General features: G+C 37.1%; 1 protein-coding gene across 2 annotated transcripts in view; it reads left to right on the top strand.

Moving 5' to 3' along the window:
* Nucleotides 1-15439, top strand: part of Hhip (hedgehog interacting protein) — a 110028-nt gene extending 94589 nt beyond the window's left edge. The window contains exons 12-14 of one of the 2 annotated variants that reach the window (XM_023705722.1): nt 11230-11378; nt 13105-13180; nt 13969-14055. In XM_023705722.1, coding sequence (XP_023561490.1) covers nt 11230-11378; nt 13105-13139 — 184 coding nt within the window. In that variant the 3' untranslated portion in view covers nt 13140-13180; nt 13969-14055. Of the gene's footprint in view, nt 1-11229; nt 11379-13104; nt 13181-13968 lie in introns of both variants that reach the window. The other variant, XM_004645447.3, reaches the window with a different exon arrangement.
* The last annotated feature ends 446 nt before the right edge of the window (nt 15440-15885 follow it).

Genomic DNA, 15885 nt, shown 5'->3' with positions numbered 1-15885 from the left:
CCGTCCAGGCAGGACCGAGGCTCAGCTGGTCTAGTCTGACTATCCTTTAACAAAGAACACTACATAAACCATCTCCCCATACCATGCCCCTCTGCCTGTTGAAAATGTACGGGCGACCAATGTATCCCTGCCTTGTTTCTACACAGGACATAGGAGGCAGGTAAACGACATCCTTGACATCTATGGAAATTTTTAGTATTGTTAGTGTTCGTTCCATGCATCCTAAAATTATTTTCAGGTAATCTCAATTTCTGAGGTTCCCTTAGTTCCAAAATTAGGATAAAGGTATACATGGACCCTTAAAAAGCTTTCAATGCCTAAATTTCAAATATTCGTATTGTTCCTGCAATGCTTGCTCTGTACTAAATCTTTATGGAATTAATTAAATGTCCTGGGCGATAGAAGTTCAAGGTTTCTCACAGAGGTGTGTAGTTTTCAAGCTTCATAGCTGTAGAATACAGCCTTTTCCATAAAGACAGAAGATTCTTTAAGTTTGTTTCAGATGAACTTAGATCAAATGATCTTGTTGTCTTCATCTTCAAATATTTCCAGGGTTTGTTTCTCCAAGAATTTGTAAAACAAAGTTGTTAACAACAAAGCTGTTAAGAACAATCATGTTGGTTTACTCAACGTGTACTGCTCTAGCTATATTTTAGTATGCTGTTTATCTGTTACCCAAACCACGTCACAGAGACCATTCCCTGAAGACATCTATACATGAACAATGTACATTCCAGGCTGAAGAGGTCATTTTATAAAAATGCTGCGTGTCCCTAGGTTCCCTTGTGACCAGTATCTAAAACTGCCTCTCCTGGTTCCTTCACGTTGTTTCGCTCTCCTCCCCCAAGGTGCCACTTATGGCCCTTTGTTTACTGTTTTGTAATATCTTCATCCTACTCCTTAGTGTGCTGGACGCTCGAGTGCTTTTCCTCACAGAATCACTTCATAAGGAGAAATCAGTTCTGTTTATCCTTCGCATGTGTCTCAGGCAGCTCCGTCAACCCAAAGAAAGTCATACATAATAGAGCAGCTTTAGCCCAGTAAGCCAGTCGAGTCCCAATTCATCAGTCAAAGTTTTATGCAAGTGGCCCCCCTGAGTTGATAAATTCCCACAGTGCCTGTTGACCCAGCTGCCAAGTCCTCTTGCAGCAGGTGGTGTTTTCATGACCACCCTGATAGTAATACAAACTGTTTAGCAGCTCCACTGACCTTTCAGCTATTAACAGGGATACAGGCTCCACGAGGGACTAGTTTTCAAACGTGACAGAATTTCTTAACACTAGAGGTCATGAGCAAGTATATGCCCTATGAAAACCCATTCAGCATGGTGGATTAAAAGTCCGAAGGACCAGGAAGCATTTTCCATATTTTTGCTATTATTAGTATTCTGCATTTCCAGTAACCAAAAGTGGATAGATACTTCCTGCCTGTTTGTATTTTATTTATAATATACCATATTTCATGTATATTAAAAATCCCTTTTGACATCAAATCTTCCCTAAGTTGCCACATAACACCTGGAATTTTAAAGACATTTTACAAAAAGAATTAGGTAAGATCAAAATCACAATGTGTAATTAATGGATGGGTAGGCATACGTAATATAGTATAATGGTCTTAACATGGTTCATACTTTAGCAAGATTTGCATAAGTACAGTATGCAAAGAGACACACTTAAATATGTTCAGGTAATATATGTGCAGTGTTAAATACTCTATATATTTCAAAATAAATAGAAAATACTAAATAATAAGTTATGCAAAAATAATATGACCATATTATTTTAAAATATTTTATCTCATTATTTAAAATAATCAAATGCCTCTACTCAAAGTTCTAATAGATTTATATTCACAAAATACAAAACTAATCATTTCTTACCCTACCTCAAACCCTTCACCAGTTTCTCACAGTCACCAAGAGAACTCCAAACTTTCTCCCAGATTAAAGGTATAATTGTCTAACAAGAAAGATAGATGTTTACAGTGCCGTCTTCTCCTTGGCTGATATGTTCCAACCCCCCAGTGGCTGCTGGAAACTGCACAGGGTACCAGATCCTATATATTATATCTTTTCCAGTGTATTCATTCATACGTATGATAAAAAAATTCTTCAGGCACAGTGAAAGATTAATAGTAACCGGTAATAACATATAACAGTATACTGTGTTAGAACTTATTTGAATCTTGTTATTTCTAGAATCTTCCACTTAATATTTTTGGATCACTGTTGAATGTAAATTACTGAAACCCTGAAATCTCTAAGAGGAAAGTTGATGTGGTGGCACAAGCCTGTATTCTCAGCATTCTTGGAGGCAGAATCAAAAAAGATCAAAAGATTAAGCCCAGCCTGGGCAACTGAGTGACTCAAAAACATAAAACAGTATTGAGAGTATAGCTAAGTGTGAAGGCTCAGTTCAATCCTCAGTGCTACCAAGAAAAACAAAAAGAAATGTGCAAGGAGAACAACTGTAGAATGTGACATTTTGACAAATGTGTATCATGTGAAATAATTCAGTCAAGCTAATTATCTATCAATTTTCATACTTAGTGGGGAAAACATGTCTTACACATACGCCCCATTTCCTGAAACTGTGGCAGATGACCACAACATTCAAAGGAATTTTATGTCTTATGCTAACTGTAGTCTCTTAATCTATCAATTTTGGAAGTTAGACTATTTTCCCTTCTAGGCATTGTATTGACTGCTATGAAAATTTCATTCACTACTTGCAAATGGCATTTGTTTAGAAACATATAAACTGGAGAACATGAATAATGAAGAATGTATGCAACAAAATGAGATTCATTTATTAGGAGTGAAAAACTGTTGAAAGTATTTTTTAAGTCCATCTTCACCTCTCCCCAATCAGCATCCTTTTGAGGACGTTGCTGGAAGTCTGACATTATTAGACCTCCTGAATACTCTATTTGTCCATTGTAAGGCAATGTATCACCAGATCCTGCAATATCTGAGACAAAGGCAGGTTTGACGTTATATTAGATATGTCTAAAATGGAGAATTTTTGTGAAAAGATATTTTCTAAAAGAATTTGTAGCTTATCAAGGGCCGCATCAGCATCATTTAATTCGTTTTAGTTGAGTTACAGTAGTTCTTGCTTGAATGAGTTCTCTCTGTCAACACTGATAAATGAGTCAACAAATATAACAGAAGATTTTGAAGTTTTTCACCCTAATAATCTTTGAAGAGAGTGTGAACTGACATTTTTGAGCTTTTTTATTTGATAGAATAAAGCATTTAGCAACATTTAAGTTTTTTGCCTTCACATAATATGATATTAAAACACTAACAGATCTACTAATTTTTATATGGGAAAAGAGATAAAAGTTTATTTTTAAAGGATTGCTAGAGAAAAATATTGCTAAAGGAAAATAATTCTTTTGAATTATACTGTTATCAAAGTGTTATTTATTCATCCTATTTGGTAATATTAGATGTTACCATCTTAAATTTTATCTCAGTGAAAATGGGTAAATTCCCCAAAAAAAAGCCTGGTTGTATTTTCATAAGCATTCAAAATGCCTATTTTATCTAATTAATGACTAAATTAATGGTCCAGAGATACCAAGGCTGGTAAATTTCACCATGGTTTGTCCTCCTGGGCAAGTCTGTCCTGCTACAGTGAGATGTTTTTTAACAGTAATGATCTCACATAGAAAAAAGAATGATGTCTGAGTAGCATGAAGACTTATGTACTTTTCTTATTTCTGCATACATGAAAGTTACATACCATTCAGGCAAGTCCCACTGGATTTCTAAGGAAAGCAGCATGCTCTCCACCCAGCTGTCACTGAAACAGAAAGACCCTTCCTAGCTCATAGGTGAGTGGTCAGATCCACAGCCTCGCATGGCCCTCATGGACTGAACTGAACTTTCTCCAGAGTTAGGGCTCTCCTTCCATACACTTCAGTTTTGTTTGCTTCCAGTCTCCTTGAGCCAACCTCCAGCTACTGCTGAGCTGTTCACTGAGTTGCCCAGATTCTCTCCCAAGAACCTAACTTTGCTGTTAGTGCTTCCGTTACAACTTTATGCAGGCTTTGCTTTTTCTAAAAAGACTTTTCATATGATCAGGTTGATCTGCTATAACATAATACCTGGGTAGCTTTAACAGACATCGACTTCTTACAGTTCTGGAGGCTTAGAAATGCAAGATCCAATGCTAGCATGGTCAGATTCCTGAGAAGGTTCTCATCCTCACTTGCAGTAGCTTCAATGAAGAAGGGGTGAGAAATCTTGGCTCCATCATCAAGACGTCGTCTAAAACTGATTACCTCCCAAAGACCCTACTTCACATTACACTGGGCATGAGATCCTGAACACAGACATTTGGGAAGACATAAACATTTAGTCCAATGGCTACATTTTTTAGTATGCAATTCTATAAAATACAAAATTTTTCAGGAATAAGCATTTTGAATTGAAGTAGAAATATCTATACTTTTAATACATTGGAAATATAATTACACTTGACATTATCATTTAGTTCCATCAATCATTCTCTTAGGTTTTCGTGATATCATAACCTATCATGTCCTGATTTTCTATGGAAATTAAGACACTGAATTAAGTTGATAAAGTTTAATACAAGATATTCACATCCCCTGTTGGCTGTTTGTGTATGATGGTGATGGTGATTGGATAGTGAGATTAATAGGGCCTGAAGAGATCCATTGCTTTGTGATTTATGAAGCATGTCATCATCTAAAGCTTTCCTTAACATTGAATCACATTTAAAAGTTTGCTGTACACTGGCTGTGTACAGCCAGAAAACATGCTGTAAAACCCTCACAGGCTGGAATATCATCCCTTCTTATACACTGGCACTGAATAGAAAAGTATCAGAATGGCCAGGAAAATGGTTCAATGAACAGCCAGAGTAAAGGCAAACACAGGAGATGGAGGAGGCTGACATGTGTTGACTTGGAGAAAGGCTCTAAAATGAGTACTTAAAAGATGACACAACAAGTACTATACTGATGTTTACTCCTCTCCCGGAGCTATACAGATGGAAAACAGGAAAATGTATCCCATCGTTAAAATTTTCCACTTCCTTTTTGACGTAAGAGAGCTGAGTGTTGGCTTTAAAAATAATGAGTGGTTAAGGATGACCCCCATGCATTAGCCCATTTACACAAGAAGGAAATTCATCAGACTTAGAACCTGCTGTGACATTAAAAAACTATCTCCTCATTAAGAGGAGAGATTCCACCCAGTTGTAAGATTCCACCACATCCTCTATTTGGAAGTTCCAGAACCCACTAATTAATGGTCACATTAATCGTACCTGATTGGAAAACGTCTCTAATTTGAAACAGTGCTTCCCAGACTGAAATATACGAGCTCATCATTTGACAAACTGAGGCCTGGTATTTTGCATTTCTGAGAAAATCCCACAGCATGCTAGTAGGACACCATGAAGAATGAGGATTTAGATTTAACAGGTTTTAGGTTTTTCCTCACTCATGAGAATGGGAAGAAATCAAGGTGGAAAAAATTGTTTCAGAAATGCTACAGTTGTAGGAAACACTTTCTCAGGTGTCCCTGTGTGGCTCTAGAGAAAGGTGTAAGACAGTAAACAACTCTTACATCACCTTTTCCCTTATGGAGATTGCTAGAGGCTATAGCATTATTACAGTTTGTAAAACCTCCAGTGAGCCAGAATTTATAAATTATTTGTGACCTATATGGCTGAGTTTTATAATAAAATGAACTTAAAATCTGGATATGTAATAGTTTCAGATTAAGCCCTTTAGTTTTTGTGAAAGACAAAATAGAAGGGCCAGGCAGCTGAGATGGGATTCATCCATTGCTTCCACACAAATTCATAGAAGACTTCTTATCTATTGATTAGTTTGGTCCTTTTTTAAATTAAATGCCATTAAATTAAAGCCACCCATAATCCTGCTACCCAGAGACATTCACTGTTGGCCTTTCCTAGTCACAAAAAGTCTTTGATGTGCGTAGTTATTTGTGCTTCCCAACTTTTCTCTGTCTCAAGAAAGTATCTACACCTTTGTACCACTGCCCAAAGCTAGCCAAAACAGGTTTCTAAGAAAATGTCTTCAAGTTCTGAAAACAACACCTGGTATATTAAAGAATGTTAAGAGTTTTCTATGCCAGCCCCTGAGTGCTTCATTATTTGCCATCAGAAAAGACTAGGAGGTGTGTTTGCTTCTCACTTAACTTTAAGTTTGAGGGCTGTGAGGGCAGTTGACAACGAGTAGGCTCTTTTTGGTCAATCCTGGGATTAAAGAGAAGGCCTCTGTGCAGAGCTGCATCCTCGCCATTTTGGCTTCTATGTTGAGACGAGGTCTCACTCTACTCACATAGTAGTCGGGTGTATTGCAGCTGCCTCAGCCTTCCAGAGTGCTGAGTAGAGATGTGCACCACCAGACCTGGATCGATGCAGTCTTCATTCAGTTTTCCATTTGGAAAGGTACTTCTGACTTCATTCAGTAGAGTTAATGTTCGAATGGCTTTAAAAGTATTTGTTTAAAAGAAGCAAAGGCCAGGGAGATAGCTCAGTAGACGAAGCACTTGCCTGGCAAGCTCAAGGGCCTGAGTTCAATGCCTCGTTCCGCAAAGCAAACAAACAAATAAATAAATAAAAATAAAAGAAACAAAAGACTACTGAAGTGAGTTTCTTAGATCATACACCCAATTTTGCACAGTTATCCAGTTAATAAAAGTACCATGAAAATACATTAAACTATCCAAACTACATAGTCTAGAAATTTGTTTAGATCCCACCCAGATAAATAATTGATAGATATCTAGAGAGATATATAGACACAGACAGACAGATAGACAGACAGACAGACAGACAGACAGGCAGGCAGGCAGATAGATGGCATTTATGCATACTTAACAAGAGCTATTTCAACATGGCATTAGTGATAAAACTGAAGGATTTGTTTTTCATTCCCTTTTCTCCTCATTCCTTGTGAAGGATCCTATTCACTTTTTAGTGGAAGGACAAAAGCCACCACAACAAACATCTTGTGGAAAGGAATGGTAGGGATCACTGAAGGCCTTTATTAGACCTTACCACAAATTTTACTAGAGAAATATATTTAAATGTGCTGACTTCCATTCTCATTTCTTCTCACTTGGAGAAGAAAAAAGTCGTAGATCTTTAAGTCATGCTTACATCAACTATTTTAGTCCTTTTTATGTACCACAGTTACATTCAGTTTAAAAATATATGACTTAAAAATATATCATTTATCTTTTTTTTTTTTTTTTTTTTCCCCTGTGGGACCGGGGATTGAACTCAGGCCCTTGTGCTTGCCAGGGAAGCACTTATTCTACTGAGCCATCTCCCTGGCCCCATCATTTATAATGAAGTTAGGCTTTAGAAAAGTTCAGAATAATTGAGTTAATATAGACACTAGAAATACAGCAAGTGCTTTTAGTTTTACATTTATTACATAAATATATAGCAATTATATTTTATGATATTCTTTCACTAGTAGACCACATATTATTTCTAATATTTTACCCTATAACATAGAAAGGAAATAAATGTTCTTTAAGATTCCACATTCTTATTATTTTGATTCATCCAACAGACATCTTGTAGGGCTACACATTTTCTAGGTCCTAGGGAGATACAGACAAGAGGAAATAATTGTCCTCATGGAATTTATTTAAGAAAGTACTACTCTGTACATTCAATTGAACTTAAGAGCATTTACTGACAGTATATGTAGTATTTTCATAGCTCCTAATGATATCTCTCATATTGATGAGAAGTCACCAGAATATTGTATCTTCAACTAAATATAGAAGGATTTCTCTCTCAGTTTTAAATGAAGTGTTCCCACTCTCCTATGATACTCTGTGCGCACCTGTATCATAACAATGATCTTATGGCATTTTATACTCTTGTGTTTCCATGTCTTCCTCACCTGTGGTCTCTGTGAGGATCAAGAGCCTTGTTTTATTCATATCTTACCCATAAAGAGCATGGAACTTGCTGGAGAAAATGACTGACTTAAAGAGCTGTAGCTTCTGTCAGTACAGAATGAAAGAGGAAGTTAAAATAACTCTTTAGGAGAAGGGAAGTCCTTCATGAAACAGGCTACTTTTGTATAAATTTTCATGTTAAGAGAGCCCCAGTAGAAGACAGTTTAAAAGAGGAGCAGAACATTTATTTGACTTGCTAAATGCAGAATGTTAGTTACTAAATTTGTAGTAGAAAAAGGATCATTTCTACAGATATTTATATTAAACTTTGAGAGGATCATGTCTATATGTGAAATAATTACTTCCACAAAGAGCCATTTACTAAATTTACTTAGTTAAAAAAAAATTTAGCATTCTCTTCATAGTCTCAGTTTCTGTATATTTGGATGTGCTGTGCAAAATAGTCAAAGCATCTGCTTGGAAGATCAGGAGGGAGACAATGGTGAGATCCTCTAACTAGAGAACTGTCTTTCACTACTGGTTCCCTATCTGTCATATTCTGATTGCCTTTCCTAGTGCACAAGAGCCAGTGTCTGTGTTACTGTGTAACTGAACTCACCTGCTCTGTGTGTGTGTGTGTGTGTGTGTGTGTGTGTGCATAGGTGTGTGTGTGTGTGTGTGGTAATGGGGACTGAACCTGGGGCCTTCACACCTTCCTAGCATGTTGGGATTCCTGGCATGTGCCACCCTGGCCAGCTACCTTCTTGATCTCCAGGGTATCCTCTCTTGAAACTTCTGTGCTTAGGGGTAAACCATCTTGTGGAGCAGTATGTGACTTGTACTGTGTGCATCACCTACATTTTGTAATATATTTTGGATAGACTGTGCTTGGAGATATCTTTTTTTTTTTTTTAGTGAGTCACAAAGAGAGTAAACAAATGATAACAAATAGATACACAAAATTCCACAATTTTGGTCACCAGTAAAATTAGAATAATACTCACTTAATGACTGCCACTTAGTAAACGATCATAACTTGTGATCCACAAAACTTTTTGGCTGCTGAAAAACTGCTTCTCTGGTGACCAGAAATACCACCATGAACCAGGCACGGTGATGCACCCCTATAGTCCAGCGCTAAGGGAGGCTGTGTGTCTCAGTTACTTCTCTCTGGTTGCTGGGACAAATTACCCAACACTCTGAATGAAGGAAGGAAAGGTTTATTTAGCTGACAGTTAACAGAGGTTCCAGTTTATACTCAGATGGCTCCAAAGCAGAATGGCACATGGCAGAGGGCAGCAGTCCATGATGGTAGAAAATAGCGAAACAGCAAGAGCAAAAGAGAAGAGTAACAGCAACAATGGTAACAGAGAGCAAGTCCATCTGCCTTATGTTACATTCAGTCTAACTGCCTCAGGGTGGGTGTAGTACTCACGCCCATAATCCCAGCAGCACTCACACCCATAATCCCAGCAGCACTCACACTCATAATCCCAAAAGCACTCACACCCATAATCTCAGCACTGGATCATGAATTAATCACCAAGTCTATAAGTCTACCCCATGACTGCATGAGGCTTTGGGGGTACAACTAGACACAAGCCATAACACTGTGGCAGGAGGATCTCCTTGAGTTCAAGGCCAACTGGGTCTACACAGTGAGTTCAAGACCAGCCTGAACTACATAGCGAGATTCTGTCCCAAAGAAACAAAAAAAAAAAAAAAAAATGCCAGCATTTTCTCACAATCAAAACAAGAATACTAGATGAGGAAGAAACAGTGTACGTGGGGTATTCGACAATAGCAAGAAGACCAGAAAGCGATGTTCCTATTTTCTTGGTGGAACCATTTAATGTTTTCTGTACTTTATTCTACCCCATCCTTATTCCCAGAAAGACTCCCTTGGGAAACACATGGAAAATATTTGTTAATGTGTTCTGAATAGGAATACATCCAGTCCACCGAATCCCTTAAGGTTGTTTCGCATAAGCTGACCATTTCCAGATTTAAGCAGGAAGCTGAAAAGATTGAAAGGAGTTCTGTGAATTGCTGCATGAGCTGCAAAACATAGTGTTTTCATTGCAGAGTGGAACTTTTACTAGGGAGAAGAGCTGAAGAAATTGCTACATGTTTTAATATTTTGGTTTTTAATATACATGGGTTTAAGTCATTGTAGAAACAGCCTGAAGGCAGGCTCTAAAGTATTACCACTGTCCACATTGCCATAAAGACATGACACTAACCAATCTCAACAAAGGTGAGCTTGCAAGGCTATTTGCTTATCTCAGAAGGTTCCATAATTTACTTTTGAGGTGGCTTGACCTATAATGATCACTTTCTTCGTTATGATTCTTAAAGAGCCCAACAGTTTGGGTCATCCTATTGCAGATGACTTGACCGATGGTGACATGTGTTTATATCCCTTAAATACACCACACTCTGGCCCAGGTATCATACCAATAAGAAAGCACTACACACATTTTCCTCCCCAAAGACTAGGTAATGAGCAGCTGGGAGCATGCGGCCAGCCTGGCCCACCCAGCTTCAGTGACAACACTACAAGACAGAGGAACCATAAAGAGTTCAGGGCTTCTTGGCTTCCTCTATAAGTAAAGACAGTGGTAGAACAATAAACATAAAAACCTATGAATTTTTACGTTGCCAATAAGATTTCTCAGTTTGCTACTATTAACATTCATTTCCTTCCTAAGAAGATAAAATCAGATTTTATACAATATAATTTGGTTTCAATATACAGACATAAAATCTCCATTGTATATCGCTTTGCATAAAGAACTGACTAAATATTATGAATACATGCAAACATACACATACATATCCTTTCAAGCAAAAGCTCTGAAAAAATATCTCAAAATAAATGTAAAATGAAGGCAAAAAATTGATTTCAAAACTCTTTAGGAGGCAAGTGATCATTTTGATGAATGCTGTCAGACCAATGATACTGCCAAACAGACTAATCACTTTGGTTCAAAACACATTAGTTCAGGCTGGGGAGATAGCTCAGCCTGGATCATAAATTAATCACAAAGTCTTGCCTACCTGGCAAGCACAAAGTCTTGAGTTTAAACCCTAGTACCACAAAAAAACAAAATGGGGGGACTGATTAGTTCATTTCCTTCCTGGTAGGTATATTTTTCTATTTTTCTTAAGTGTGGTTTGACTGAGATCTTTAAAAGTATCTTTGGAAAGAGACAAGTTTAAGCTACAGACGCACCAGCTTTCATTCTGCTACTGATTTCCAACCAATGTACAGTTTTGACCATTGTCTTTTGGTGCAGACCTTTACTGCCTGAGGAGTGCAAAGCCATGCTACAACCTGCACAGACCCTGACCTCAGAGTGTGCCCGGCTCTGTCGGAATGGCTACTGCACCCCAACGGGCACCTGCTGCTGCAGTCCTGGCTGGGAAGGCGACTTCTGCAGAATCGGTGAGTATCTCTGGGCTCAGACAGACCAGGGATGGGACAGCTCTTAGGTACTCCACAGGGTAGCATACCTGCTCTAGCATCATCTTGTGTTCAAAATATTTAACCCTTTACAATAATCTTAGTGCTCATCTTTTCTGAACTTTTAAATTAAGTCCTTTGCATTTCCTTAATGCCAACTCTTCACATATAGTAGTTAGCCATACACATAAAAGAACTTTAAATGACTGAGGCCTTTCAAAAAGCCAAGAGAAAGAAAAGAGAGAGAGAGAGAGAGAGAGAGAGAGAGAGAGAGAGAGAGAGAGAGAGAAACACTGCCCAACTGGGGCCTCTCCATGGGGTGCCTACTGCTGCACACATCAACACACCAGCTGGTGACTTAATGCTTGCCGACCCCCTTCCCTGTCCCAGCATTTACCAAACACCCCATAAATGCCCTCCGAGCTTTATTGCTTGGCTTCTTGCTTTAGCACACTAAAAACAGGGTTTTCAGTGAGTTACTAAATAAAAGGGAAAGCGCAATTATCTAGAGTCCTATTACAAGACCTTCTAATTCTGTTTGCTACTCCCCTGTGAACCATCAGCTAGGTGTGCAGCTGTTCAGAGAGCAAAGGAGATTTTATTCATAGTTATTCCACCCTTCAATGTGAGATTTCCTCAATTTTGCACAATGATGTTTAAGTTCTGTTCAATGTGAAGTGAAAAAAATTGGATGAATTTAAAAGCCTAGGGTCTAAGCTACTATGTGTTAAAGATGCATATTCAACAATCAACATATATACATTTTTTAAAAAACAATTTTGAGCTCTGCTATTTTATATATTAAGGTACCTCTTGCCAATGAAAAGGAAAGCCTCAAATTAATATTTAATAATGTCCTTAATTCATAAAGACTGTATTTTTATTCCAAATATTTCTTTTTAAAATTAGAATCATAACCTGCTTATTTTATATAATCTAACAAAAATAACTAATATGTAAATTCACTTATATAGTATACATTTTAACTTTAAATTGCTTAAGCAACTTATGATAGTGATAACATCTGATTGATTAATACCATGATTGTGTATCAAATACCATGACAGCACATCCGGGAAAGAGGGATCAATTCAAACTCAACAGATATTAAGTAATTACATTATTTTGAAAAATTGCTTACTTTATATCAAATCAGTCTGCTTCCCATTTTGTTAATTGATCAAAAAAACAAGCAGCAGTGTTCAAGTATAATAACATTCAAATTTCTGGTGATATATTTTCTTCTTCTCTCCTTGATGCTTGACAATATCTATCTGTATTTCCTTTGTATAACATCCACTTGGTTAGATTCTTTGCTTTTTATTTTGCCTCACCTCTTATGTCATTTAGGTAATCAATTAACAAATATTTATAGAGTACCTTCTAGAGATAATATGGTTAAACTGAGGGCAAACAAATTATTTGGTATACGGGTGGCATTATACAAACCTTAATTAATAACAATACGTGATGTAAATGGAAATGTGCATTCTTGGGATTAACATGAATCATAGTTTCAGTGAAGTTCCTTTCATCTTTCTACTATATTGAAATAGTTCTAGTATATAAGAGAAGCCAGAGCAAGTTGATAGGAATAAGCTATCTGGGATATTTTGACCCAATCAAGAGTTTTATTCATATCTCTACATTATTTACTCATCTCCCACAAATTTAAATGAGAAAATTCTTATTCTTTTCCATGTGTCAGCCACAAACTCCTGGAAAATGCATTTGAAAAAGTGAAATGACCCTGACCCCTGAAAGTGTAAGGCAAAGTATTCAAGGTATTCAATTCTGCCTGCAATGGCTGCACTCTCCAGATTTATCCAATCAGCAAATTGCAATCAATATTCACACCAAATTCTATGCCTCTGTCTCATTTTAGCAGTAAATCTTTACATTCTCCATCTATACTATCATAGTAAAACTTCTTTAATAGAGAACTTCAGCGCTGTGGAGTAACTGAGAAAGGATTGTTCAGAATGTTCTTTGTGGGCCAATTGACCTGATCCCAGGAATGGACTGTGAAATTTACTATAATTAAAGAGAAGATTGTGCTCTGCTCCCCTTGGAAGCCTGAGGAGGTCCATACGGTGGATACTTCATCCCACCAAAACTCTAAGGCATCCTTACCTGGCCTCATTTAGGCAGAATGATTCCCTGTTGAGATCCGACCCTGCAGCCATGCAGTTTGTCTGCCTGGAAAGGCCTCTGTTGAAATGTCTCTGTGGAGTAGAGATTTAGATGTAATGAAATCTTTGTGCTAAACAAAGCTAATCCTGAAAACCATTGAAATTTTCTCATGACCATGAAACAATCTCATGATTCCTGCTTCTTCACATTCTCATGATTTTCTGCTGCTCTAGAAATGTCTCCTACTGCCTGCTGAGTTCTGGGCCCCAAGTAACTATGGGTCTGAAAATCTGCCCTACTTACCTTTCAGATCATTCTGTGATTATCTTTCTTCTTCTTTCTCTACCTTCCATTATTCATAAAATCGTTGAGGGTCTCAGACTCAACACTTTCTGATAGAATGACAGTTTGCTATTGTCGCTTTTATTTTTCCTCTCAGCAAAATGTGAGCCAGCATGTCATCACGGAGGTGTCTGTGTTAGACCCAACAAGTGCCTCTGTAAAAAAGGCTATCTTGGTCTTCAGTGTGAACAAGTGGACAGAAACATCCGAAGAGTGACCAGGGCAGGTATTCTTGATCAGATCATTGACATGACATCTTATTTGCTGGATCTAACAAGTTACATTGTATAGTGTCCGGGACTGTTTGAATATTCCTTCCAATGGGCATTTATTTTTTATCCTGTCATTAAAAAAAAAAAAGACTGCTATCCTGTTACACACTCCTGTGATTTCATTTTACTTTATTAACTTAAAAATAATTTTCAGAAATGTACAGATCCACTGTGTGTATGTTGGTACATCTGTTCACATAGGCACATACACACCCACACTCACAACCCCTCTAGGTGTGGTTGCAACACAGATGGGTTTTAAAAATATATATGCTTCATTGTGCAGAGTAATTGTCACAGAAATTCCATTGTAAATTGATAACGGAATTTTTATGTTTCCAGAAGAGATTATTTGACTTCCCAAGAATTTTCTGTCTGTAACTACTAAAGTCAACATTAATGGAGTTTTGAAACAGTACTGTGCAATCTGATGGATCTAATAAAAAACAATATTTTTATATTAAATGACTATATGAGAGAATGTTTCAGAACTCCCTGATGAATTTCTAAATGAGAAGCTTGATATAAAGTTGTAATCTTTGTTTTTATCAGTGTACCCAATTATAGAATGTTATGCACTTACCTTTTAATTTGGCAGGGCAATCTGGTTACTTCAGCCTAATCTCAAGATTGTTTTTAAATGTTTTATAATTAAATCATAATGGCATATTTTAAAAGCAATCTTCCTGAAGGGTCTGCTTTTATTATGTATTTTATTTAACAATAGGCACTGGGTTTGTGTTACATATTTATATTTTTTATTTTATTTTTATAATATAGACATCACCTAGATGAAACACCTTTAACCTGTCCTGTAAAACACTAAAGTTACATTGTTCACCAACTTAATTGGAAAGAAGGGGAGTGAGAAACCAAACGGTCTTTAATGTGCTGTGGATCTAATCTAGCAGTGTTTCCTTTTGCCAACTTGTAATCATTAACAGCGGATGAGAAAGCAAGACAACAGCCAATTCCCATAAAACTCCAGCATTAAACATTTGTAAAATGCCTTTGACCATAGTAAGACTGTCAGAGTATATGTGATTAGAATGTCGCTGATTTCACACTGCATTGAAACCCCGGGAGAGGAGCTCACTTGTTCTTTTTATCTCATCTTGGTTGTATAAGCTGCCACTTGTACAAATTTTTAATATGATAATTCTTGCTGAATATGACCTTTAATGTATATGCTGCTCCTTCAAAACTCAATGAAGATACTAGTTGGAATTTGAAACTCAATTTTCAAACTCAATTTGAAAATACTATTACTGTTTCAATAAATTTTCTGTAAACGTTCGTTCAGGCTTTGAAGAGACGGCATTGTTCTAACATAAAACTACAGAGTCTGGTAGACATTTTTCTTAGTGGCTTTGGCCACTTCTCACACTTTTGGATGTTAATAGAGTGATAAGGCCTCTTTGCGATGCTGAAAAGACAGGGTTCCTCATGTCAAGGGCTCCCCCACTGTAGTTGTCCTTCTCCTGTAAACATTCATTCCTCTAGAACATAAATAGGAGAATTAAGTAACTTCTGCAGCACTGCCTGACCTTGCCAACCTGCTCCTTAACTTTAAAAATAGGAGCCTCAGTGAAATAATTTTTAAAGCCTGATAGCTAGTATTTCTCTATTGTTTTAAAGTGAGATTTGGAATGAGAGCAGAGTGAATGTTTATATAGAAACCATAATGTAGAAAGAAAGATTGGTTAAGTCCACTGCTCTTGTCTTCCATATTTGATTACCTA

Source organism: Octodon degus, unplaced genomic scaffold, assembly GCF_000260255.1.
Source record: "Octodon degus isolate 3935 unplaced genomic scaffold, OctDeg1.0 scaffold00227, whole genome shotgun sequence".
Lineage (NCBI taxonomy): Eukaryota > Metazoa > Chordata > Mammalia > Rodentia > Octodontidae > Octodon > Octodon degus.
The sequence above is the reverse complement of the archived record's forward strand: the minus strand, read 5'-3'. Positions and strand labels throughout refer to the sequence as shown.